At 42.7% G+C, this 26,569-nt stretch overlaps 1 protein-coding gene across 5 annotated transcripts in view; it reads right to left on the reverse strand.

The window, feature by feature from the left end:
- The window catches only part of LOC141139168 (NACHT, LRR and PYD domains-containing protein 3-like), a 55,300-nt gene that overhangs the window by 14,334 nt on the left and 14,397 nt on the right, over window positions 1-26,569 (reverse strand). For 2 of the 5 annotated variants that reach the window (XM_073625062.1, XM_073625061.1), the window contains exons 2-5: window positions 21,015-21,082; window positions 18,288-18,590; window positions 15,810-15,848; window positions 13,827-15,570 (exon numbers count right to left, since the gene is read on the reverse strand). In XM_073625062.1, the coding sequence (XP_073481163.1) occupies window positions 13,827-15,570; window positions 15,810-15,848; window positions 18,288-18,590; window positions 21,015-21,051 (2,123 nt within the window). In that variant the 5' untranslated portion in view covers window positions 21,052-21,082. Of the gene's footprint in view, window positions 1-13,826; window positions 15,571-15,809; window positions 15,849-15,940; window positions 16,049-18,287; window positions 18,591-21,014; window positions 21,083-22,053; window positions 22,377-26,569 lie in introns of those variants that run through there. The other 3 variants (XM_073625063.1, XM_073625059.1, XM_073625064.1) reach the window with 3 other exon arrangements.

Raw genomic sequence — 26,569 nt, forward strand, 5'->3', positions numbered from 1 at the left:
TGAGACCTCTGCACAGTGTTCAGCTAAAGCTACAAGTTAGTGTATTGCGTCCTCCTCACAGTGTTCAGCTAAAACTACAAGTTAGTGTAGTGCGACCTCTGCACAGTGTTCAGCTAAACCTACAAGTTAGTGTAGTGAGACCTCTGCACAGTGTTCAGCTAAAGCTACAAGTTAGTGTAGTGCGTCCTCCTCACAGTGTTCAGCTAAAACTACAAGTTAGTGCAGTGCGACCTCTGCACAGTGTTCAGCTAAAGCTACAAGTTAGTGTAGTGCGTCCTCCTCACAGTGTTCAGCTAAATCTACAAGTTATTTTTTTTGCGAGCTCTTCACAGTGTTCAGCTAAAGCTACCCGTAAAAGGTTGGTGGTGTTTTCCTGATCCTATCACTATCGCAGGCAGCTAAATAAGCTACAAGTTATTTTTTGGCAAGCTCTGCACAGTGTTCACCTAAAGCTACCTGTAGAAGGTTGGTGGTGTTTTCCTGATCCTATCACTACCGCAGGCAGCTAAATAAGCTACAAGTTAGTGTAGTGCGAGCTCTGCACAGTGTTCACCTAAAGCTACCTGTAGAAGGTCGGTGGTGTTTTCCTGATCCTATCACTACCGCAGGCAGCTAAATAAGCTACAAGTTAGTGTAGTGCGAGTTCTGCACAGTGTTCAGCTAAAGCTACCTGTAGAAGGTTGGTGGTGTTTTCCTGATCCTATCACTACCGCAGGCAGCTAAATAAGCTACAAGTTATTTTTTGGCGAGCTCTGCACAGTGTTCACCTAAAGCTACCTGTAGAAGGTTGGTGGTGTTTTCCTGATCCTATCACTACCGCAGGCAGCTAAATAAGCTACAAGTTAGTGTAGTGCGAGCTCTGCACAGTGTTCAGCTAAAGCTACCTGTAGAAGGTTGGTGGTGTTTTCCTGATCCTATCACTACTGCAGGCAACTAAATAAGCTACAAGTTATTTTTTGGCGAGCTCTGCACAGTGTTCACCTAAAGCTACCTGTAGAAGGTTGGTGGTGTTTTCCTGATCCTATCACTACCGCAGGCAGCTAAAAAAGCTAAAAGTTAGTGTAGTGTGAGCTCTGCACAGTGTTCACCTAAAGCTACCTGTAGAAGGTTGGTGGTGTTTTCCTGATCCTATCACTACCGCAGGCAGCTAAATAAGCTACAAGTTAGTGTAGTGCGAGCTCTGCACAGTGTTCACCTAAAGCTACCTGTAGAAGGTTGGTGGTGTTTTCCTGATCCTATCACTACCGCAGGCAGCTAAATAAGCTACAAGTTATTTTTTGGTGAGCTCTGCACAGTGTTCACCTAAAGCTACCTGTAGAAGGTTGGTGGTGTTTTCCTCATCCTATTACTACCACAGGCAGCTAAATAAGCTACAAGTTAGTGTAGTGCGAGCTCTGCAGTTTTCAGCTAAAGCTACCTGTAGAAGGTTGGTGGTGTTTTCCTGATCCTATTACTACCGCAGGCAGCTAAATAAGCTACAAGTTATTTTTTGGCGAGCTCTGCACAGTGTTCACCTAAAGCTACCTGTAGAAGGTTGGTGGTGTTTTCCTGATCCTATCACTACCGCAGGCAGCTAAATAAGCTACAAGTTAGTGTAGTGCGCGCTCTGCACAGTGTTCACCTAAAGCTACCTGTAGAAGGTTGGTGGTGTTTTCCTGATCCTATCACTACCGCAGGCAGCTAAATAAGCTACAAGTTTGTGTAGTGCGAGCTCTGCACAGTGTTCACCTAAAGCTACCTGTAGAAGGTTGGTGGTGTTTTCCTGATCCTATCACTACCGCAGGCAGCTAAATAAGCTACAAGTTATTTTTTGGTGAGCTCTGCACAGTGTTCACCTAAAGCTACCTGTAGAAGGTTGGTGGTGTTTTCCTCATCCCATTACTACCGCAGGCAGCTAAATAAGCTACAAGTTAGTGTAGTGCGAGCTCTGCACAGTTTTCAGCTAAAGCTACCTGTAGAAGGTTGGTGGTGTTTTCCTGATCCTATTACTACCGCAGGCAGCTAAATAAGCTACAAGTTATTTTTTGGCGAGCTCTGCACAGTGTTCACCTAAAGCTACCTGTAGAAGGTTGGTGGTGTTTTCCTGATCCTACAAAAATGGCAGGCAGCTAAATAAGCTACAAGTTAGTTTTTTGCGAGCTCTGCACAGTGTTCAGCTAAAGCTACCTGTAGAAGGTTGGTGATGTTCTCATACTACAGGCAGGCAGTTAATTATATATATATCCCAGCTTAGTGCAGCTACAGGCCGTCTGGAAGGCCAACAAGGAGAGGCAGACAGTCACAAGCCAATAAAAGAGGGCAAGCAGGCTCTGTGTCTAGAGGCAACAGTGCTGGTAGTGGAGATGGTGCATCCTCATCAGCACGTGGCCGTGGGACACGCTTGGCCTTTTTTTCGGCAGCTGGCCGCGATGAGCCGCAACATGCGGAAGACTTGGTCGAGTGGATGACCAAGCCGTCCTCATCCTCCTCATCCTCTCTCACCCATGCTCAGGGTACTTTGTCTAGAAAAGCAGTGGCCTCTTCCCTCGGCTCAGTGTCATCAGTGACTCCTTCCCTAGCCCCACCATGTCCTGCTGAGGAGTCCCTCGAACTGTTTGACCACAGTGTTGGGTACGTGCTCCAGGAGGATGCCCAGCGTTTAGAAGGCTCTGATGATGATACTGAGCTAGATGAAGGCAGTAACGTGAGCACGGACAGAGGGGGTGCCCAAGAAGGATAGCAATCTGGCAGTCATGCTCCCCCTGCTGCAGCATACTGCCAGGTTTGCTCCACTGATGAGGAGGGAGGGGATGATGAGGTCACTGAATCAACATGGGTGCCTGATAGGAGAGAGGAGGAGGAGGAGGCACATCACCAATGAGGCAGGATGCCCTTCAGGGGCCAGCCTAAGGGCAACAGACTGACTGCATCACACCCCAAAGCTCCGCATGTGCAGGGCGCTGCAGTCTCTGCGCATTATTCAAAAAGTTCTTTGGTGTGGGCCTTTTTTGAGACGAGTGCATCAGATCGCACTGCTGCTACTTGCAACATATGTCTCAAGCGTATCTCGCGTGGCCAAAACATCTCCCGCTTGGGCACCACATGCTTGACCAGACATATGTTGACCTGCCATGCTGTTCGTTGGCAAGCGTATCTAAAAGACCCACACCAAAGAACAAAGAGGACCTCTCCTTGCTCCTCATCAGCTGAGATCTCCAACCCCACTATACCTTCAGTCCTCTCTGAGACCTGCACTGAGAGGAATGAAGGTGTAGAATTAGGTGTGTCACAGCCAAGTACTTGTGGGCAATCTGCTTTTGGTACACCGACGTCAGATTGTACCAGGCAAATTTCCCTGCCCCAGCTGCTGCACCGCCAAAAGAAGTTCGCTCCCAGCCATCCACATGCCCAGCGGTTGAATGCTAGCTTGGCAAAATTGCTAGCACTTCAACTGCTGCCTTTTCAGTTGGTAGACTCTGCCCCCTTCCGTGAGTTTGTGGAATATGTGGTTCCTCAGTGGCAGGTACCCAAATGCCACTTTTTCTCACGGAAGGCGATTCCGGCTCTCTACCGGCATGTGGAAGGCAATGTCCATGCCTCGCTGGACAGGGCGGTCAGCGGTAAGGTGCAAATTACTCATGGTCCAGCAGGCATGGACAGGGATGTTACCTAAGTTTCACGGTGCATTGGGTGACTCTGCTGGCAGCTGGGAAGGATGCAGGACAAGGTGCAGTATTGTGGAGGTTGTTCCGCCACCACGCTTTCAAAATGCCACTACTAATGATTGTGACACACCTCTCTCCTCCATCCCCTCCTCTTTTTCTTCCTCCATGGCCTCTTCCTGTGCTTTGTCCTCGGAACCAGCGGTGCTCCGTAGGCTTTCAAGGGGCTACGCATGTACGCAGGCCAAAAGATGCCATGCGGTGCTTGAGCTGGTGTGCTTGGGGGACAGGAGCCACACTGGGGCTTAGGTTCTGTCAGCTCTGCAGGGGCAGGTTCAGAGGTGGTTGACGCCATGCCAACTTAAGGCAGGAATGGTGGTTTGCGACAATGGCACCAACCTCCTCTCTGCCCTCCGACAGGGACAAATGACCCATGTGCCCTGTTTGGCTCACATCCTTAACTTGGTGGTGCAGCGGTTCTTGGGCAGGTACCCGGGCTTACAGGATGTCCTGAGGCAGGCCAGGAAAGTCTGTGTGCATTTCCGCCGGTCATATAATGCCAGTGCTCGGCTGGCGGACCTCCAAAAGGAGTTTAACCTTCCCAACAACTGCCTAATCTGTGACATGCCCACCAGGTGGAACTCAATATTGGCCATGCTGCAGCAGCTGCACACACAGCAGAGGGCCATCAATGAGTACCTGTGCGACTATGGCACCAGGACAGGGTCAGGGAGCTTGTTCTTTTTCCCCACACCCATTTCTGCGCCCATCAAGAGCGAGTGAGGACTTACAGTGTTGTGTCACCAGCACCACCACCAAAGGCCCAATTTTTCTGCCCCTGTTCAACAGGGGCATGTAACTACAATTCTTGATCTAATATTTCACAGCAGGGCCCTGTGAGGGCTTACAGTGTTGTGGCCACAACAACATCTAAGGCCCAAATTTCTGCTGAGTATATAGGGCAGGCCCCTACTTTCAAACATCCAACTTACAAATGACTCCTACTTGCAAACAGAAGGAGACAACAGGAAGTGAGATGAAATCTACCCCTAGGAAGGGAAATTTTCTCCTGTAAGAGTTAATATGGGAAAAACATTTCTCCTTTCCACTGATGCTTTATCCCCAATCCTTGTTTCACAAAAAAAAACACAAATTTTCAAAAAACATTTGTCATTGGGACAAAAAGTGAGGTGAAATCTTCTGAAGAGGAGCACAGACAGCAAAACAAATGTCACAGGGCTGATAATCCTTCCCTATGTTTTCCAAAAAGCTTAAAAAAGATTTTTTGACTGGAGCTAAACACATTAAAAATGTACCCGTTCAAAATTACAAACAGATTCTACTTAGCAACAAACCTACAGTCCCTGTCTTGTTTGCACCGCCTGTATACTGCTGTTCAGAGTATATAGGGCCTGGTGGCCCCACACCTTTCCTTTTTTTAATTTGGGTGCGGGGTTCCCCTTAATATCCATACAAGACCCAAAGGGCCTGGTAATGGACTGGGGGGTACCCATGCCATTTGTCTCACTGATTTTCATCCATATTGCCAGGACCCGACATTACATTAAACCCGCAAGCAGTTTTAAATGACTTTTTTTCCTTTAAAAATTACATTTTGTGCAGGGACTGTTCTAAGCACGGGAAACACGCGCCACTTTACAGGCATCCCATAGACACCCCCCAGGTATAATATTTAAAGGAATATTTCACTTTTTTTTTTTTTTTTTTACTTTTAACATCATTAAAATCACTGCTCCCGAAAAAACGTCCGTTTTTAAAAGTTTTTTTTGCATTAATACATGTCCCCTGGGGCAGGACCTGGATCCCCAAACCCTTTTTAGGACAATACCTTGAAAATTAGCCTTTAAAATGAGCACTCTTGATTTCGAACGTTCGAGTCCCATAGACGTCAATGGGGTTCTAACGTTCGTGCGAATTTTCGGTCCGTTCGCAGGTTCTGGTGCGAACCGAACCGGGGGGTGTTCGTCTCATCCCTAGTGAGCACGAGTAACCTGCAGTGCAGACAGGTAATTAAGCTGAAAACTCAGGGCTAGTGTACCCACAGGCCATGGTGGGTAGTCGTACAAGTGTGGTGAATGAACATGCATCGTATGATGTATGGTATACGGGCGAGAAGATTGTGGTCAACAATCATTAACAAATTAAACCTCAGCCCATATGGATCTGTAGACATGACAGATCCTGACATGTGAGCCCTAGCTAACTGATCCAGGTACAAACATGAACAAAGATACAATGAGACATGACAACCAATGAAGATGAAAACAGCTACTGGAGTATATGCCATGACTGAACAACAACGCCCCTCTGAGAAACAGTGAAGGCTGAAACACAGAGCCTGAAACGCTATGAGAGGAATGCTGAGACTGAACGCTGAGGCAGAAACGCTATGACAGAAATCCTGGGGCAGAAACGCAAGGACAGTAACACTATGACAGAAAAACGCTATGACAGAAATGCTGAGACTGAATGCTGAGGCAGAACGCTATGACAGAAGTCCTGGGGCATTAAACGCATGGACAGCAACGTTATGACAGAAACACTATGACAGAAATGCTAAAACTGAATGCTGGGGCAGAAACGAAATGACAGAAATCCTGGGGCAGAAACGCTATGACGGAAACGCTGAGACTTAGACGCTGAAGCAGAAATGCAATGACAGAAATCCTGGGGCAGAAACGCTGAGGCAGAAATGCCATGACAGAAATCCTGGGGCAGAAATGCAAGGACAGCAACGCTATGACAGAAACGCTATGACAGAAATGCTGAAACTGAACTCTGAGGCAGAAACGAAATGACAGAAATCCTGGGGCAGAAACGCTATGACAGAAACGCTGAGACTTAAACGCTGAAGCAGAAATGCAATGACAGAAATCCTGGGGCAGAAACGCAAAGACAGAATGCTGAGGCAGAAATGCAATGACAGAAAACCTGGGGCAGAAGCGCTATGAAAGAAATGCTCAGACTGAACCCCGAGACAGAAATGCTGGGGCAGAACACTATGACAGAAAAACTCCATGACAGAAATCCTGAGGCAGAGATGCCATGACAGAAATCCTGGGGCAGAAACGCTATGACAGAAATCCTGGGGCAGAAACACTATGACAGAAATCCTGGGGCAGAGATGCCATGACAGAAATCCTGAGGCAGAAACGCTATGACAGAAATCCTGGTCCAGAAACCCTATGACAGAAATCATGGGGCAGAAAACGCTATGAAAAAACCCTGGTACAGAAACGCTATGACAGAAATGCTGGGGCAGAACGCTGTGACAAAAATGCTGGGGCAGAACGCTGTGACAGGAATGCTGGGGCAGAACGCTGTGACAGAAATGCTGGGGCAGAACGCTGTGACAGAAATGCTGGGGCAGAACGCTATGACAGAAATGCTGGGGTAGAATGCTGTGACAGAAATGCTGGGGCAAAACGCTGTGACAGAAAAGCTGAGGCAGAACACTATGACAGGAATGCTGGGGCCAAACGCTACGACAGAAATGCTGGGGCTCAATGCTACGACAGAAATGCTGGGGCCGAACGCTACGACAAAAATTCTGGGGCCGAACTCTACGACAGAAATGCAGGGGCTGAACGCTATGACAGAAATGCAGGGGCAGAAAAACGCTATGACAGAAACCCTGATGCAGAAAAACGTTATGACAGAAACCCGGGGGCAGAAATGCTATGACAGAACTGGGGCAGAAACGCTATGACAGAAACCCTGGGGCAGAAACGCTATGACAGAAACCCTGGGGCAGAATGCTAAGACAGAAATGCTGAGGCAGAACGCTAAGACAGAAATGCTGGGGCAGAAATCGCTATGACAGAAACCCTGGGGCAAAAATGCTATGACAGAAATGCTAGGGCAGAACGCTATGACAGAAAAGTTGGGGCAGAACGCTATGACAGGAAAACTGGGGCAGAACGCTATGACAAAAATCCTGGGGCAGAAACGCCACAACAGAAATGCTGAGACTGAACGCCGAGACAGAAATGCCGGGCAGAACGCTATGACAGAAATGCCGGGGCAGAACGTATGACAGAAATGCCGGGGCAGAACGCTATGACAGAAATGCAGGGGCAGAATGCTATGACAGAAACGCTGGGGCAGAAAAACGCTATGACTGAAAAAACGCTATGGCAGAACTCCTGGGGCAGAAACGCTATTATAGAAACACTGACCAGAGAAACAAAATAACCAAGTAAAAGCAGCAATGTATGTGGTTTACATCCTCCCCGTCTTGCCAAGTCAAGCCCTGCTGACAATGACTGACTATATGTAAGCTTGAGAATGACATGCTACTAAAAACCACAATGAAAATTGATAATAATAAATGATAAACAATCCAGCATGGTACATCTACTGCAAGCCACAACAGACCCGTCACCTCACGTCTGGCCGTTGCCATGACTGCTGTGTGTAGGTCTGATGTCCTCTGTGGCTGTGCTGCAGCGATACCAATTTTGGGGTGAGAGGAGCAGGCGGGGGGGTGGCCGCCCAACCCCCGTGTGAGCACCGGGAGAAATGGGTGGGCGGCCCCCTCGTGGAGCCACATTAGGAGAGGAGCAGGCGGGCGGCTGGCTGATCACCCCCCCGCGTGAACACCCGGAGAAGCGGGCGGGCGGTTCCCACATGGAGCAAGATGTGCATGGGGAGAGAGGAGATGGCAGGCGGTTGGCCGATCAAACTGCCCCAGGGGGGGACCAGGCGGACGGCCCCCCATGGAGCTGGATGTGCATGGGGAGAGGAGTCGGCGGGAGGGTGGCCGATCACCCCCCCGGCGGGAACACCGGGAGAAGCGGGCGGGATGTTGTGGGATGTGCCCAGGGGTAACAAGGTGGGTGGGCAGGCAGACTCCCCAGTGGAGCACAGTGTGAGCACCGAGAGAGGCACCTCCACCATAATATCAGCAGACCGTGCACAGCAAGGACCCGGAAGTGAAGTGTCAGCCCCACCCCCTTCTGAACCCAGAAATGCCGACAACACCGGCCCTGACCAAGGAGGAGGATTAAATAGTCCTCTCAGACTCCTCCCACAAATACAGGCTAGCCTCCGGCCAGCCTTACACATATACATACACACACACACACACACACACACACAGTTGTGCTAACAAGTTTACATATCCTGGCAGAATCTATGATTTCTTGGCCATTTTTCAGAGAATATGAATGATAACACAAAAACTTTTCTTTCACTCATTGTTAGTGTTTGGGTGAAGCCATTTATTATCAATCAACTGTGTTTACTCGTTTTAAATCATAATGACAATAGAAACTACCCAAATGACCCTGATCAAAAGTTTACATACCCTGGTGATTTTCGCCTTGACCCAATGGCAGCCATAAACGTATCTATACATGTGACAATTGGCTTTACCCATACCCATCATAGTTTGTCACCATTTCCCACCTTGAATGCTAGATATATTTGTTGTTTATTAGCACAGTGTTATATTTTATATTTAATGGGGAGTTTGAAGATTATATTGTTTTTGTGTGCGCTAAAAATAATTTTACATGTCTATTTTAAAAAAATGCTGTGTGAATGTCTCAACATTTGTGCAAAAGTCCTAAATAATACCTTTAGTGTGTGTGTAATATGTGCTTCAATTCTTAACTAAAAAATGTTTAGGCATCAGTTTTGGCCCCTCAGCACCCTTTCACTTACCTGAGCCCTCATTCTATCCAGCGCTGTGCAAGTCTTCAGCTCTTCTCTCCCCTCACTTCCAGGTCTCACTGGCTTTGCTGGGGCATCAGGAGCCATTGGCCCCTGCTGCTGTCAATCACAGCCAGTGATGAGGGAGCGAGGGGCAGGACCAATTCCCGCTGTCTGTGTCAATGGACAGAGCAAGGGGGCTCAGGAGCAAGCACGCACGAGTGCCCCCATGGGAAGCGGTATCATCCTGATATAACCAATGAAAGCCCAGTACGTCATATGATGCCCACCCGGGTGAAGTGGTTAATAACCACTTCAGCTACGGAAGATTTACCCTTTTCATGACCAGGCCATTTTTTGTGATACGGCACCGCATTATTTTAACTGAGAGATGCGCGGACATGCGACAATGTACCCAAATAAAATGTATGTTCTTTTTTTTCCCACAAATAGAGCTTTTTTTTGGTGGTATCTGATCACCTGTGCGGTTTTTCTTTTTTGCGCTATAAAAGACCAACAATTTTGAAAAAAAAAACACAATATTTTATACTTTCTGCTATAAAACATATCCGATAAAAAAAAATAAAAAATTTAATTTCTTCATCAGTTTAGGTCAATATGTTTTCTGCTACATATTTTTGGTAAAAGGATCTCAGTAAGCGTCTATTGATTGGTGCAAAGTTATAGCGTCTACAAACTATGGGATATATTTATGGAATTTTTATTTATTTTAATTTTTTTTACTAGTAATGGTGGCAATCAGCGACTTATAGCGGGACTGCGATATTCGTGATAACAACATCACCCCTTTTATCAGAGGGCTTTGTTCTTATCCTATAGCGTTTGGCTTTTTTCTTTAGTGGTCATATATTCTGTACCTTCTCCAGTTGAATTTTCTGAAGGCTTTTTCTTTTAGAAAAGAATGTTAAGGAAAGTTTACCCTATAAAAGGGAATGGATAGACACGGACACATCACACATATTACAAACATTGTAGCGATTTTTCATAATGCATGCAAGGGTGCTAAAACATTTTCCCCTGAGTGATTTTTTTTTTACATGTTTTACAAAATTTTGTACAAATATCATGCGACATAAAAATGCAATGATCATCTTTTTATTCTAAATAGCAACAATGGCTTCTTATAACAAAAAAGTCCCTCCTATTGGTATTAATGAATTAACTCTCACAGGGTGTGCCTGCCCACGCACCAAGAAACCTAGGGACGACACCTAAAAATGTTTAGGACTTTATTAAAGTAGATTTGTTTGATGTGTGTTTTTTTACTTATAGGAAGGTGTAAACTGAGAGATACCTCTCTACCTCAATTTTCCATTCTCCTCTTAGTGGCTCTGTCTATACTGCAGTAAACAAATGAAGGAAGTACAAAAAGGAAGCATAAGGGTTCTAATCACCTGATAGCAATCACCCTACTCTATGCTCCCAACTTCATTCTATTACTTCCATTCTTCCTAGACTTAAAAAGCATCCTGACTGCAAATAAAATACTGACTCCTGGCCACTAGTAACTAGGAGATACGAGAACAATTTAGAAATAAAACCCCTCCCCACCAACCAAAATACCATATCTAAATGTGATAGTGCATCAAAACTCAATAAGAAAAAACAAAATACCCTACATGTTTCACTCTGAAAAAGAGCTTCATCAGGGTGGTATAAATGAAAAAAAAAGTGTTCAAAATGAAAACTGCTATAACCGCCACATGGCAAATGGCGGCTCTGCTTGTCTATAGCTTATATTTATACATCTCAACACAGCCATCTAGTGGATTTTAAATAGAATGTATTTCCCTACGGATTGATGGGGAAAAGAAATCTCTCACTCTCACCATTTTCATTCTTACTCATTCTATATTTCTACCACTTACAGTATCTCACAAAAGTGAGTACACCCCTCACATTTTTGTAAACATTTTATTATCTTTTCATGTGACAACACTGAAGAACACTTTGCTACAATGTAAAGTAGTGTGTGTACAGTTTGTATAACAGTGTAAATTTGCTATCCCCTCAAAATAACTCAACACACAGCCATTAATGTCTAATGTCTTTTGGCAACAAAAGTGAGTACACCCCTAAGTGAAAATGTCCAAATTGGGCCCAATTAGCCATTTCCCTTCCCAGGTGTCATGTGACTTGTTAGTGTTACAAGGTCTCAGGTGTAAATGGGTTGCAGGTGTGTTAAATTTGTTATCGCTCTCACTCTCTCAGACTGGTCACTGGAAGTTTAACATGGCACCTCATGGGAAAGAACTCTCTGAAGATCTGAAAAAAAGAATTGTTGCTCTACATATAAGAAGATTGCCAAGACCCTGAAACTGAGCTGCAGCACGGTGGCCAGGACCATACCAGACATGGTCGACCAAAGAAGTTGGGTGCACATACTCAGCGTCATATCCAGAGGTTGTCATTGGGAAATAGGCGTATGAGTGCTCAGACCATACCTCACACACTGCATCAAATTGGTCTGCATGGCTGTTGTCCCAGAAGGAAGCCTCTTCTAAAGATGATGTACAAGAAAGCCCGCAAAAAGTTTGCTGAAGACAAGCAGACTAAGGGCATGGATTACTGGAACCATGTCCTGTGGTCTGATGAGACCAAGATAAAATGATTTGGTTCAGATGGTGTCAGATGTGTGTGGTGGCAACCAGGTGAGGAGTACAAAGACAAGTGTGTCTTGCCTACAGTCAAACATGGTGGATAGAGTGTCATGGTCTGGGGCTGCATGAGTGCTGTCGGGACTGAGGAGCTACAGTTCATTGAGGGAACCATGAATGCCAACATGCACTGTGACATATTAAAGCAGAGCATGATCCCCTCCCTTCGGTGACTGGGCCGCAGGGCAGTATTCCAACATGGTAACGACCCCAAACACACCTACAAGACGACCACTGCCTTGCTAAAGAAGCTGAGGGAAAGGTGATGGACTGGCCAAGCATGTCTCCGGACCTAAACCAGACTGAGCATCTGCGGGGCATCCTCAAATGGAAGGTGGAGGTGTGCAAGGTCTCTAATATCCACCAGCTCCATGATGTCATCATGGAGGAGTAGAAGAGGACTCCAGTGGAAAACTGTGAAGTTCTGGTGAACTCCATGCCCAAGAGGGTTAAGGCAGTGCTGGAAAACAATGGTGACCACACAAAATATTGACACTTTGGGCCCAATTTGGAGTTTCTTCACTGTTGAGTTATTTTGAGGGGACAGCAAATTTACACTGTTATACAAGCTGTACACTCACTACATTACATTGTAGCAAAGTGTAATTTCTTCAGTGTTGTCACATGAAAAGATATAATAAAATATTTACAAAAATGTGAGGGGTGTACTCACTTTTGTGAATACTGTATATCACCTTCTAAATTTCTCTGTTGTAGAAATAATTCCTATGAGTCACCTTTAAAGGTTTACACACATCTATTACCATATCACTATATAGATAATTTGTAGACACTATCAATAACTATTCTCCCACCAAAGGTAAGTAGGTAGTAGTTGTCTACTGCAGTACAAACAGAACCACTAAGAGGAGAAGAGTTCAATGACAAATTCATAGCTCCCAACTGTTTCGAGGGACTGTCCCTGATTAGGTACAAAGTCCCTCTGTCCCTCTTTCCTCCTCATTTGTCCCTCATTTGGTCTGATCTATATAGTTGTATATAACATACACTATTTATCTTTCAAAAATGTGTTTCACATTGCTAAACCTTTCATGTAATTTCTAAATTGCTGCATTTGAAAATTTCAAAAGCCAATATAAAGGAATAGTAGTGGTAAAAAAGTACTTGTGAGTTTAACCAATCATTTTTTTTTTACAATTCTCCTTTAAGGGGGCATGGCAGGTGGTGTGTCCTATGCCTACATACTTTTGCTAATAGGTGTCCCTCATTCCTATCTAAGAAAGTTGGGAGGTATGCAAATTGAGCTAGAGCAGTATCTCTCAGTTCACCCCTTCTTATAAGTAAAAAACACAAATCAAACAAATCTACTTTAATAAGTCCTAAACATTCTAAGGCGTCGCCCCTAGGTTTCCTGGTGCTTGGGCAGATGCATTAAAATTTACAGATGGTCGCTTATTGGGCAGAGGACTACACGGGGCAGTTAGGGGTTGTTTGTATTGGTTGTGTCTGTGAGTGCTTTAAAATGTGAGGGCCAATGATGAAGGCTGTGAAAGGCCTTATGTAATGTATCATCTCTGCTTTTTTGCTTCATATGCTCTGTATTACTATTTTTATGTTAGTGTTCCACTTTCTTTGTAAATGAATAAGACCTTTGCTTCTTTGAGCATTGTGTTTATTTTTATGTTTATTTTTATAGCCAATATTGGTATTATATCAGTATCATTAATGTTATCAGAGCTTTGATAGACTAATTATAGGAACAGACAAGATAATACATATTTATAATTTAAGTAGGGGGAAGCCAAACCACCCTTATGTATTTCACTGCCTATTCTATGAATTCAGCTAGGATATCCTCATACTCACTTACCTGACCTCTTGACACCGGTGTAGTAATGGAGATAGATTTTTCTGGCACTCTGGATCCACAGTGAGCGATCCAAAATATAAAGACTGAAAACATTCACTCTTCAAAGTCTTCAAACAATAGCTCAGCTGCTTGGAATAATTAGTGTTCATCCACAAGTGACCAGTACGTGAGCCATGTAGCAATAAACTTGATTTAGACATGACACTTCTAATGATGTCATCATCCTGAGTCTCATAAAGACAGAAGATAACATAAGTAGGGAAAACCTTCTTAATGTCCTTCACAGTCCATTCTTTCATTGCAGATCTTGCTCGCAGTGAGATGTTGATGCCTGTGCTCTCTGAGAATGTCATAACCTGCTTTTCATTTAAGAGACCAAACAGGAATTGTACTGCTAAAGCTAAATGTGGGTAACCTGAACTAAAGCCATCTAGTGATTTCCCCTTACAAATCTCTGGAAGAAAAGTGCCTTTTGTAAATCCAAAACCATCATCCAGCACATAAAACAGAGCAGCAAGGAACTCCTGCACACTCAGATGGATGAAGCTGTAGCAAGTCTGGGTGCGAACTTCCCAGTCAAAGATGTTCTCATTCAAAAATACAGACTCCACCTCAGACAGAGAAAGTCCATGTCTTTCTAGATCTTTGTTCTCAAATAATATTTGTTGGTTCAAAATGCCCTCATTGGCCAGAGCACACAGCTTCTTCAGACAGATGTGTATGGCATGAGGTTTCTTGTGTACAGACTGGTCTTTCTTGCTGTGATGGGTTATTAAAACCTCCAGGTAGAGAAGGTAAATTGAAGTCATTGTTTTAAATTGAATTAAACCCACATCTTTTTTTATTTCTTGTTTCATTACAGTGCATGCAATCCAGCATATGATGGGGACAGCACACATAGTGTACAGAACTTCATTGTCTTTTAATATACCGAGAACCTTGTCTGCATCTTCTTTATTTCCAAAGAATTTATGGACATATTCCTCTCGATCTTCCCTTGTAAATCCCTGGATTTCCACATTGCGAGAATCATCAATGAATGTGTCAAGTTTATTTATAGCCAGTGACCTTGTAGTGATGATCAGAGAAGATTGTTGGAGAATCTGTTTCCTAAGCAGTCTTTTAAGAATTATTTCTTTGTGGGTTTCCTCAAAAACATCATAACAAACCTCAGATTCTTCCTCAACAGTCCACCTCAGTTCATCGAACCCATCAACTATAAAGAGAAGTTTTCTATGACTTTCAGGATCCTTCAGAATAGACACCAGGTCATCTGAACACTGTAGTCTGCAGGTTCTGGATAAAAGTTCCACAAGACTTATGTTTCTATTGATGGTGTTGATTTCTCTACAGCTCAAATAAAACACAAAGTCAAACTTGTCTTGGTAAAGATTTCCAAAGGCCCAGTCCAGCATAATCTTCTTGGAGGTCATTGTTTTTCCAATCCCAGCAGGTCCTTGTAACACCACAATGTTGGGGATACAACCATCTTCATCAGGATCAAAGAGGGCCTGGATTGTGGTTGGGTAGTATTCATCAGAAGGTCTTTTCTCCATGACCTGTAGATGTCTTCTGCCTGTACTCCTTATTTCTTGTTCTTTTTCTTTTTTATTTGGGGGTCCATTTCTCATGAATAACTTGGTGTATCTTTTCCGTAAATTAATAGCCTCTCCCATACGTGAATTATATTCTTTATTCCTCTGAAGTATCCCCTTCACAGACTCTCTGTATTCTTTTGGTAATTCTTTATGAGAGAAACAAGAATATTTTATTCTTCATGCAGACACAAAATAATATGTATAAGACAGAGATGTAATTATTGTATTTCAACCATAAACCCTGAAAGGTCACTATGAAAGAAAATATCCCATGAAATACATGGATATTGTAGAAGCTTTCAAACTAATACACATCATATAAGTTGAAAGAGAACAAATGATCATCCACAAGAGTTTTCATATCAAACATAGATTTTCTACTCACCTGATAATTTGTTGTTCTGTGTCATAGTCTTCATTTTAGCTAAAAAAAATTAGGTAACTGTTTAGTCTTGACAAACCTTTGAAATGTGTAAAATAATAACAAAGATAGATATGAGTGTAGCAGATACTCACAGACACCATAATCCCAACAACCCTATGAAGATTGAAGATTTATACAAAAATTTGTAAAATCCTTAATCCCATTTACCCCTGCAGGTGATGGGTAGGGTCTTTGTTTACTGAAAGAAAATAGTGTTGGGCTGTCAGGAAAACTTTGAATTCAATATACTGTGTATAACAAACAAATCAAAAAATAATAATAAAGTCCTATAAACACCGTGGATGTGGTGTATCTGGATTTTGCAAAGGCATTTGACACAGTTCCCTACAAACGTTTACTGTACAAACTAAGGTCTGTTGGCATGGACCAAAGGGTGAGTACCTGGATTGAAAACTGGCTACAGTGGCAGGTCTAAAGGGTGGTGATAAATAGGGAGTACTCGGAATGGTCTGGTGTGGTAAGTGGGGTCCCCCAAGGATCTGTCCTGGGACCAATTCTGTTTAATTTATACATAAACGATATAGAGAATGGGATAAACAGCTCAACCTCAATATTTGCATATGATACAAAGTTAAGCAGGCCAATAACTTCTTCACAGGATGTGAAAACCTTACAAGACCTAAATAAAATAATGGGGTGGGCAGCTACATGGCAAATGAGGTTTAATATTGAAAAATGTAAAGTAATGCATTTTGGTGCTAAAAATCTGAACGCAAGTTTCTCGCTAGGGGGAGAACCTCCAGGGGAATCTAGGATGGAAAAGGACCTGGAAGTCCTAGTACATGACAGGCTCAGCAATGGCATGCAATGCCAAGCTACTGCAAGCAAAGCCAACAGAATATTGACATGCATTAAAAAGAGGATTCACTCCAGAGATAAAACGATAATTCTCCCACTCTACAAGACTCTGGTCCGGCCGAATCTTGACTATGCTGTCCAGTTCTGGGCACCAGTCCTCAGGATGGATGTGCTGGAACCTGAGAGAGTCCAGAGAAGGGCAACAAAGCTAATAAAGAGATCAAAGTATCTCAGCTATGGGAAAAGACTACAAGCATTGAACTTATTCTCTCTGGAGAGGAGACGCTTGAGAGAGATATGATAGCGATGTACAAATAACGTACTGGTGACCCTAGCATAGGGAATTTTTTTTATGTGAAACAGAATTTAAAAAGTCATGTGGCCATTCACTGAAATTGGAAGAGAAGCGGTTTAACCTTAAACTGCATAGAGGGTTCTTTACTGTCAGAGCAGTGAGGATGTGGAATTCTCTTCCACAAGCAGTGGTATCAGCAGGGAGCCTCGATAGTTTCAAAAAACTATTAGATGGGCACCTTAATGACCACAACATACAGGGGTATACATTGTGCTATTGACATAAACACAAGCACACACACACCTACACAGATTGAGCTGGATGGGCTGGTGTCTTTTTTCAACCTTACCAACTATGTAACTGTGTTTAACTATGTAAGTGTGCATGCAGCTGCTATGGACCAACCACCAAGTGATTATAATACTTCTTATCAAAACTTTAGGCTCCATTCACAGGAAAGCGTTTTTTCATGCTTTTTGCAGAAACCCAGGAACCTCCTATGGAACACATTCTCATTAATGCATTTTTGTGCCTCTGCATTTTTGAAAAGGGTCAGGGGCTTTTTTCAATGCAAAACAAGACTTTTTGGTGTTTTTGGTTCAATAGACTTCAATGGAGAAGATGCAGAAATGCATGTAGTGCGTTTTTACCACGATTTTGCCACAATTTGCGTCTTGCATTTCTAAATCTTCTCAACAAATTTTTTAAAAGAAAAAAAAAGCATAAAAAATGCAAATCACTGCAAAATTGCGGTAAAAAAACCATGGAAACACAGCAAAAAGCACTGCAGAAACGCTCAAAAGCCACATGCATAGTTGTGAATCAAGCCTGAGGCTTCATTCACACCATGGTGCTGCAATTCTGGCAGCAATTCCTAATTGCCGCAAAACGCGGGACACACTTACAATTCTTGTTACTTTCAATGTCACCCAAATCGCAGCACATTTTTACCGCAATTTGTCGGGTGACGATTGCGGCAAAATAAATATGTTTTTTACATGTAGGAGAGGAATACCAGAATTTGCCCAGACTGGAAGTGGTTAAAAGATGACAGATCCTGCATAGATGAATGGATGGCATCAGCTCTCTTTCTCTCACACCTCAGCAAGCCTCAAGCCTCACTTTCTCACGAATGGCATGCCCCAAAAGTCTCAAAAAACTCTGTTGGCCCATGGAAGACGTCCCATCAAACTAAACATGTGTAGGGCAGAGTTTAGCGGTGATGTTATCATGTCCGCCCAGAGAGTCGGCGGTCCTGCACAATATGCTCACACAGATATTTATCAGGAATTGTTAGGAAATGGTCATTATAAACAAGAACTCACCATTTTGTGCTCTTCTCTCCTGGAGGTCATTTGCAGGTCCCATCAAATCAGTCAGTGTAAAGACTTTAATCATGACATCCAGAGCCCCTTCTTCTCCATATGTGTTTATCAGAACATCCTTGGTGGTGATCCAGTCCGCATTTTCTAGTCTTCCTCTGGGAATGGGAAGTTTATCTCCAAAGGGAAAATCAGACAATTTGTTCTTAAATTTCTTGAAGTCACATCCTTTGAGATCCTCCAGAGAATATATCATAAGATCTCCTGGGGTTTGTGGGCCCTTTCCCAGGACACCTGGATCCAACCCTGCAGAGCGGACATTCAGTAACCATAAACATTCATTCTGATTGGACAGTTTCTGATGCATTACAGAAGATATGTCTGTGCTGTGAGTTGGCTGCCTCTGACTCTGGCTGATGTTTCCCCTTCATTTCCAACTTTTGGGGTGGCTCTCCCCAAGAGTTGCATGGAATAGACCAAGTATAGTCTACATATATGACTCCAAGGACCTGAGATCCTATTGGGTGGACTGGGCCTCTCATGACCAGAGTGGATGGTTAAGTATCTTCTTACTATGCTGGGCCTATTAGTGCAAGTGACTTCCATTAGCTAGCTTGTGTCTCCCTCTCTGGGCAACTACAAGTTCTACAGTTTTGAAGTTTTGCATGATTTGTGTATATAACCTTGCTGGGAGGATTTAGAGTGTTCTTACCTTGGAGTTTCCAGCCTTATTTACATGTATATGACACAGAGCTTTTGGGACTAATAAGAGGTATGAGTGAGGCCTCTATTTGGGACTGGCCTGTTATCTCAATGAGAGCCCAATGCACAGGCCTTCTATGAGTGGTCTGTTCCCTGCTTAACTACAGTTTGGAATCACACATACTGCACAAGTTCAATCCATGTGGAATGTTATTATGGACTATGTCCCCGTTTTGGGCGTCACACCTAATTAGAATCATTTTGGGTGATACACCTTATTAGAATCTAGAATATATTCCTATGATGTGTACTGGGGATAACCCTGTAATTTTTTCACAGCTGCTGGTTTTTATAATTGGGCAATTATGATTTTATCTTGGTATTTAGTATTTATGTTGTATTTATATATTTTGATACAATAATAAAACTAAAATTGTATACATGTTGAGCTGTCCCCCGAGTCTCCTATGTAGGCAGGAAAGGTCTTGGATGGGTTAAATTGTTATATTGTGCAATTAGAGGGTGAGTCTCAGCCAGGCCTTTTATTGTTTTTGTCAATGCTATAAAGATCTTATAGAAGGGCAAGGCAATTATCCCTCAATATGTATATGTACATTATCCTAAGAAGGGATTGGCTTCCCTGTGATAATCTCACATGACTGTCTCCATGATGGGAAGTTACATCCCAGATGAATGAATTTTAGCTATTATATGCAGCTAATATTAGCTGAATATTAGTTGCATACATCTAAGGGTCTAACACTATTATGAATAATCCCCATAATGTGTCTATGTTTATTTTATAGAATTGTCAGTGCCATCAAGTGGACATAATTCTGTATCTTCCTGATTAAAGTATTTAAAGGATACGTTTTACTTTTCAGAAAAAAGAATAAATTCACATTTTTTTGCAGGTAAAAAAATGTGTATTTAATATTTTTGTTGCAGGAGCCTGTAAAGCATTGCACCAGCGATCAGCAGATCACTGATGCCATGCAGGGCTCCTGCAGACCTGTCAGTGTATCTGCTTCCTCGAACCTCCTACGAGGAAGCCAGTACATGCTGATAGGAAAGATGAATGAACTACCACGACGGCGCTCACAGCACCGTGGTAATTCATTGAAAACTACAAGCTGACAGCCGCAAAGTCTGCCAGGCCTTGTAGTTACTATGTAAATGAGTGACACAGCTGGGTGGGCGGAGCCCCGAACGGGCACTTTTTTTTTACAGGCACATTTTTTTTTTTCATGTTATCAGCTAGCGGGTGGAGAAGAACACCTGCTAGCTGGCACAGTGGGGATCGGGGAGGTGCACGGGCCAGTGCATTCATAACAAGTTACATGTTACACCCCAAATATGGGTGTAACATGTTATGAAAGGTGAACTTATCCTTTAAGAAAATGCTGTATTATGGGCAATAAATAAAGTTGATGATCATAAGAAATAAACCTATTAGACATATCATGGCGATTATTCGCGACAGCTTTGCAAATGCTGACACAAAAGCAACATTTCCATACATAGACCTCCTAATATAATGAATATATAGAAATGACCATTTTTAAATATCATATTTAGTGATCATTTCATAAAAAACAAAAAAAAAAATTGAAATACTTTAAAAAAAAAATTACATCCTAAATAATGAGGAGTCTGATCACTGTAAGTTAACAACTATGATTAAACCCAAATTTCCCAGCAGTATGTACCGTGGGCCTATATTCTCTTTAGGATTATTGACAAAGGATTACCTCAACCACCTCACAAATCATCCAATTTGTGGGTAATCCAGTCATTATGAATTGCTGGGCCATCTTAGTAGATCATTTCCATCAATGCTAAATAAAATATGAAGACACAATGTGATGGTGGAGTTTATGAATGCTCCTGAACTCTTCTAATAGGTGGACTGACCAGATGTCTATAGGACATCTTACGTATCCATATTCTGTACATTTCCTGTAATCTAATTCCAATCTCTGGAGATGTAATATGGAGGGAAACATTGGAAAGTATCATAAATCATACCTTGTGAGGAGGAGGATGAGGAGAAAGAGGTCGCCATGTCATCTGGAGATGACCCAAGATGACATCACCTGGAAGGAGCACAAAGAATGGTAACCTTATTTGTAGTGCGATAAATTAAATCAATAAAGAGGATTGTGTTCCCTTAAGTGAATAACAATTGGCTTCTTGGTTCTACATTTAAAGAAGATCAGAACTGGGTGAACTTCTGTCATTTACAACCCATAACTATGAAGGTAAACCCGTACCTTTATCCTATCATTCATCTAATTGGTGTATCAGGGTCACAAAGGAATTTTACCCTGTTTAGGGTCACAATTTATGTGCTTTTTTTTGCCACCTCCACAAATCTGTGCCATTTATAGCCAAGACTCACACTAACCAACACCAAAGTCTCAGCAAGTAAGATGTATACCAGATAAGTCAAGTGATAATTCAGGTTTGGGAGTTTCCTAGGGGAAGGATGGTTAATGGTTAAGGAACAGTTATGGTAAGGGTGTTAAGTATAAAGTTGTCTTTTCTATTTTATTCCCCACATTTTCTATAAAGTACACATATTCATATGGACACACACATCCTTTCCATTCTAAATCATGTCCCACCAGTAATTGTGTTAAAGTTTGGATAGAATATGCAAGGGTACTCAGGAACCTGAAGTTGAACACTCAGGTGATATTAGGGGAGGGATACAGGGACTTGTAGTTCCCTCTTAGCTGGATACACAGAGGATATCAGGAGAGGGATGATGTGGCTTGTAATTTCCCCATGATATCCATGGATAGGTGGTGGGACTTCTAATTCCCCCATTAGATCATCAGCGGAGGGATGTTGGACACAGGGATATATAGAAAGGTACAGACTCTACTCCCTATACAGTATACATAATCTATTTATACACTATCTATACAGAGCCTACACAAAATACAGACTTCTGGTCAATTTGTAATCACAGTGCTGTGAGCATTGAGTGGAGTTTCCATTGCCAGAATATAAAACTCCACTTTGTTTAGAGTAGTCAGAAGAATGATTGGTCAGGTCTCACCTTGTTAGATCTGCCCATACATCCTCCAATCAAATTGTTCGCACTTCCCATCAACGGGGAGACCTGAAAAGCTTTATAGAAAGGTGAAGAGTCCAAACACAGGAGACTTCTGGAAGGTAAAACTAGAAACTTGCCACTGGGTACCTCTAACAAGAAGACTGGATGTTTGTGAGTGAACAAATAATGAATTTGCACTTTATTTGCAAATTATGATGTTTCTGATTCAAAAGGAGGAAGAGGGGAGGAGGGGAAGGGGATTTTTTATACTTCCTCTATCGGAGTCTGCTCTTCCCTCTGTCACTTCTTACACAACACTGCACTGGCAGGGTCCAACTTCCTCTTTGTATATAGAGAGCAGAACAAGTCTAACCCTTCCCTAAGGCTGTATGTACGTGTGTAAATTTGGACTTTTCAAATTTTGGATTTTTGAGGTGTCAATATGTTGGTAATCAAAAGAATCAACAGAGAATGTCTAAAACTAAATTTTTTTTACAATTTCAATAAAACATCATTGTATAAGAATAAAAATATTCTGCACCAAAAACACACCTAAGACTTTAAAATCGACTAATACAGTTACCGTAATTTGCTGCTGTAACAACAAAAAGATTTGTTTATCACAGAGATACGGTGTTGTAGATGTTTTAAAGAGGTGTGCTTTAAGAAGAATATATCCAATTCAAGAAGAGTTATAAAAGATTAGGGCAGGTTTCTGATAACCAGTAAATAACAAGTTTTGGTATGAATGTGTGGGAGACCCCTTTGTTGGCTTTTTTAGACAAATGTATGTTTATTGATTATCAAGAATAACCAAGGTAGACATAAACAAAAGGGCATGACCTCAAGACCCAGAAAGGTAAAATCCAGGTAGAAACCACATACAGAGTTGTTCATTAGGTAACAATATGACCGGGGTGAACCTGGAAAAATGGCAAGGTACAGACAAACTGGAGCACATCTGTGGTGGTGAAATAGAAACATCTGCTAGGCTGGATGAGTTGGCCTAATCAAAAATAAATAGAGAGAGAAGGAAAGAAAGATAAAGAGGAGAAAAGAGTAAAAATATTAGAAATAAGGTCTAAAGGGCTAAAGAGGTATTGTATAATGCACTGTGAGTCGAATGTTGGGGAAAAAAACCCTGAAGGGTAATATCCAGTACTGAACAGGTGTTATAGTTTCTAGAGAAGGTTAACCAGGAAGGCATGAAATTGAGAAGACACTTTTAACCACACCAACCAGATCTGTCTAAATTTCTCGTAAGATTTGTTGGTTTCAGCTACCAGTTCCTCCATGCGCATTATGTCATTGAGAATTTCTAAACATTCAAGAAACGAGGGTGTAGTAGAAAATTCAAGTACAGAAAGAAAAGGGGTGGGACTTTATATGTGCCTCAATGGAGTTAAATAATAATTTATAACAGTTTTTGAAAAGAATGTAGAAAAACTTTCCCATCTATGGATGGAATTTTTTTTTTAAAACATATTACAGTATGAAGAAGAGTTCAGCTTTCTGTTTCTTTGGTCTAGGGTGTACAGGTCCTGGTATAAGATGTCAGAGATATGGTCTACGGGAAACCCGCTTCGTCAGGGCCCTTATAACAGCACAAACAGCATACAAATGTTAGAAATGTCCTAAAGATGCAGAGTTACATAATTAACTACATTATAAAATGTTGTTAGATACAGTATTAATATTACATTTGCAACATATAAATAAATCTCTGTGTAGCCCCTACATCATCCTCCCTTCCATACCATGACTTCCCCTCCCTATCTTCCCACCCACCCCCAACTTTCTCTTACGCCACCCTTGAACCCTACTCGCACCATAGACAAACAGAAGCCTTATACCCTATTCAGACACATTCCTAACGTAACAATTATGTCCTACTGTCGACATACCAGGCTTGCAAGAAGACAAGATTATCTATACCTCTACCTCTTGACCATTTTCACTGCACAATCACCCACTCTCACTACATACATGCTTGCGATACAATTAATAAACACCAAATCGCCTGCCAATCGTTACGCACTCACCCGACTAAAACGGAAACAAATCCCAATTCTTCCATTTAGGACTGTTTAGTTTCCCCTAAACATACACCCTTATGGCAGCCACAGTAAATAGCTAAAAGTGTTATTAAAGTAATCAATTCCTACTTGACTTGATTCAAACCCTCTCCCGTTTCTAACACCAAATCTATACTATGCTCAGTTTTCCTGTACTGTGTTCTGTTTAGGATAATTGTTGTGTTTCTTTTATATGCTACTACCTGCTTCTGTAACTTACTCTATTATATTGGATCTTTTTACTTTCAATAAAAATCTTTATGGAAAAAAAAAAAAAAAAGAAAAACAGACAAATGGTCCTCATGTATGAAAGGGGCCTTAGGCCGGGTTCACACTGTAACCCGCTGTGGATCGCACAGGAGCGCTGTGCGTCCCTGTTCCCCACTTCAGGGACGAATCAGGGCCGATTCTATGCCTGAATTTGGCCCTGAAACAGAGCCAAAGACGCGCAGTGTTTCTGTGCAGTGCGCTCCGCAGCCGCAACGGAGATATTTGAACCGGCTCCATAGGGAGCCAGTCACATTCTCCTGCTATGCGAATTGGATGCGGAGAAAGCCGCATCTAATTCGCATAGGTGTGAACTTGGCCTCAGACATTTGTGAACATAGCCAAGAACTGCACAGACAACTAAAGTAGCATGATTTTGTCATGTCTGAGCCAGCATCTCAATCTACAAAGTGACCCTGGATGATGCCTGAACAAACACGGTGCTGTCTTTCAGGAGAGAAAGCAGATGATGGCTTTGTTAGGAGAATTACTGTGATAAGTGAAATGTAATAAATACCAGGAAATGTTACACTGACTTCACTCAGTATTCTGCACTTAGCATAAAAAATCTGACAGGTTCCCTCTAGGTCATTGTGATGACCTAAACCTTCACAATGGTTTCATCATTACCACCAATCAGTAGAGATGGGCTGAACGAGCACCTTCATTTGGTTCGCAGCAGAACTCCCGAACCGGGGAAAAGTTCTAACCTGAACGGCGAACCCCATTGAAGTCTATGGGTGCCAAACAGGAAAAATCAAAAGTCCCCATTTTAAGGGCTTTTAAGCAAGTAATTGGCCATAAAAGGGGTATGGGGGTCCGGGTACTGCCCTGGGGACATGTATCAATGCAATTTTTTTTTAACAATAGTTTTTTTCAGGAGCAGTGATTTTAATAATGCTTAAAGTGCAAGAATAAAAATGAAAAATTCCTTTAAGTATCGTGCCTGGGGGGGTTCCCTTAGTCTGCCTGTAAATTGGTGCACCTGTAGCATACAGTATATAGAACATGCCGCAGCAAAAATTACATTTCTAAAGAAAAAAATTAAAGTCAAATCACATTTAAATTGACTCGCGGTTGCAATTGCCGACACCTGGCTATGTAAAAAAAAAAAAAAAAAAAACGGCTTGGGATCAGCATACCAAAATATAAAAGAAAAAAAAATGGCGTGCCCCCCCATCCCAAAACACCTTGTCCCCATGTGTTTATTATAACTTCAAAAAAAAAACCAAACAAAAAAAACAGTTGTGAATAAATACCACCGTGTAATTTTCATTCAAAATGTGACAGCCCTAAAAGCTAAAAATTGGCCTGGGCAGGAAGGGGTAAAATTGTCTGGTATTGAAGTTGTTAAAGGAACTGGACATTTTTAGGGCACTTTCACACTGGGGCAGTGAGAATGTCGGCGGTAAAGTGCCGCTAGTTTAAGCTGCGCTTTGCCATCGTTTTAGCCTCGCTTTTCAGCCGCTAGCTGGGCGCTTTTAAAGCAGAGTTCTGTCAAATGTTTTTTTTTTTTTTTTAAAGTCAGCAGCTACAAATACTGCAGCTGCTGACTTTTAAAATATGGACACTTACCTGTCTAGGGAGCCCGCAATGTTGCCACCCGAAGCCGTTCTGTCCCTCGGCTCTCGGGAAGGAAATCAGGAAGTAAAGCCTTGCGGCTTCACAGCCTGGTTCCCTACTGCGCATGCGCGAGTCGCGCTGCGTGATCCCACCAGTCCCTGTTGTCTTCTGGGACCTGTGTGTCTCCCAGAAGACAATGGGGGGGGACGGAGGAGGCGCTGGATATGGCATAGATAGTCGCGGATACTGCGGCTATCTATGCCCAGAAGTGGGAGCAAATACCTGGATTTTACAGGTATCTGCTCTCCTGAAAGGTGCCAAATGTGACACCAGAGGGGGGGAGGATTCCGAAAAGCAAAGGTTACATTTTTGGGTGGAACTCCGCTTTAACCCCCGCTAGCAGCGAAGAAGGGGTTAATAGCGCCCGCAAAGCACTGCTGCTGCAATGGGCAGGGCGTTTTAGGAGCGGTGCATACACCATTTCTAAACCGCCCCAAAGATGCTGCTGCAGGACTTTTTTAACGTCTCACTCCTCCAGTGTGAAAGCACCTGGGCTTTCCTACTGGACTGAAAGAAGAGGCGCTTTACAGGCGCTTTGCAGGCACTGTTTTTAT

The sequence above is a fragment of the Aquarana catesbeiana genome, linkage group LG04 (genome assembly GCF_042186555.1).
Source record: "Aquarana catesbeiana isolate 2022-GZ linkage group LG04, ASM4218655v1, whole genome shotgun sequence".
Taxonomy (NCBI): domain Eukaryota; kingdom Metazoa; phylum Chordata; class Amphibia; order Anura; family Ranidae; genus Aquarana; species Aquarana catesbeiana.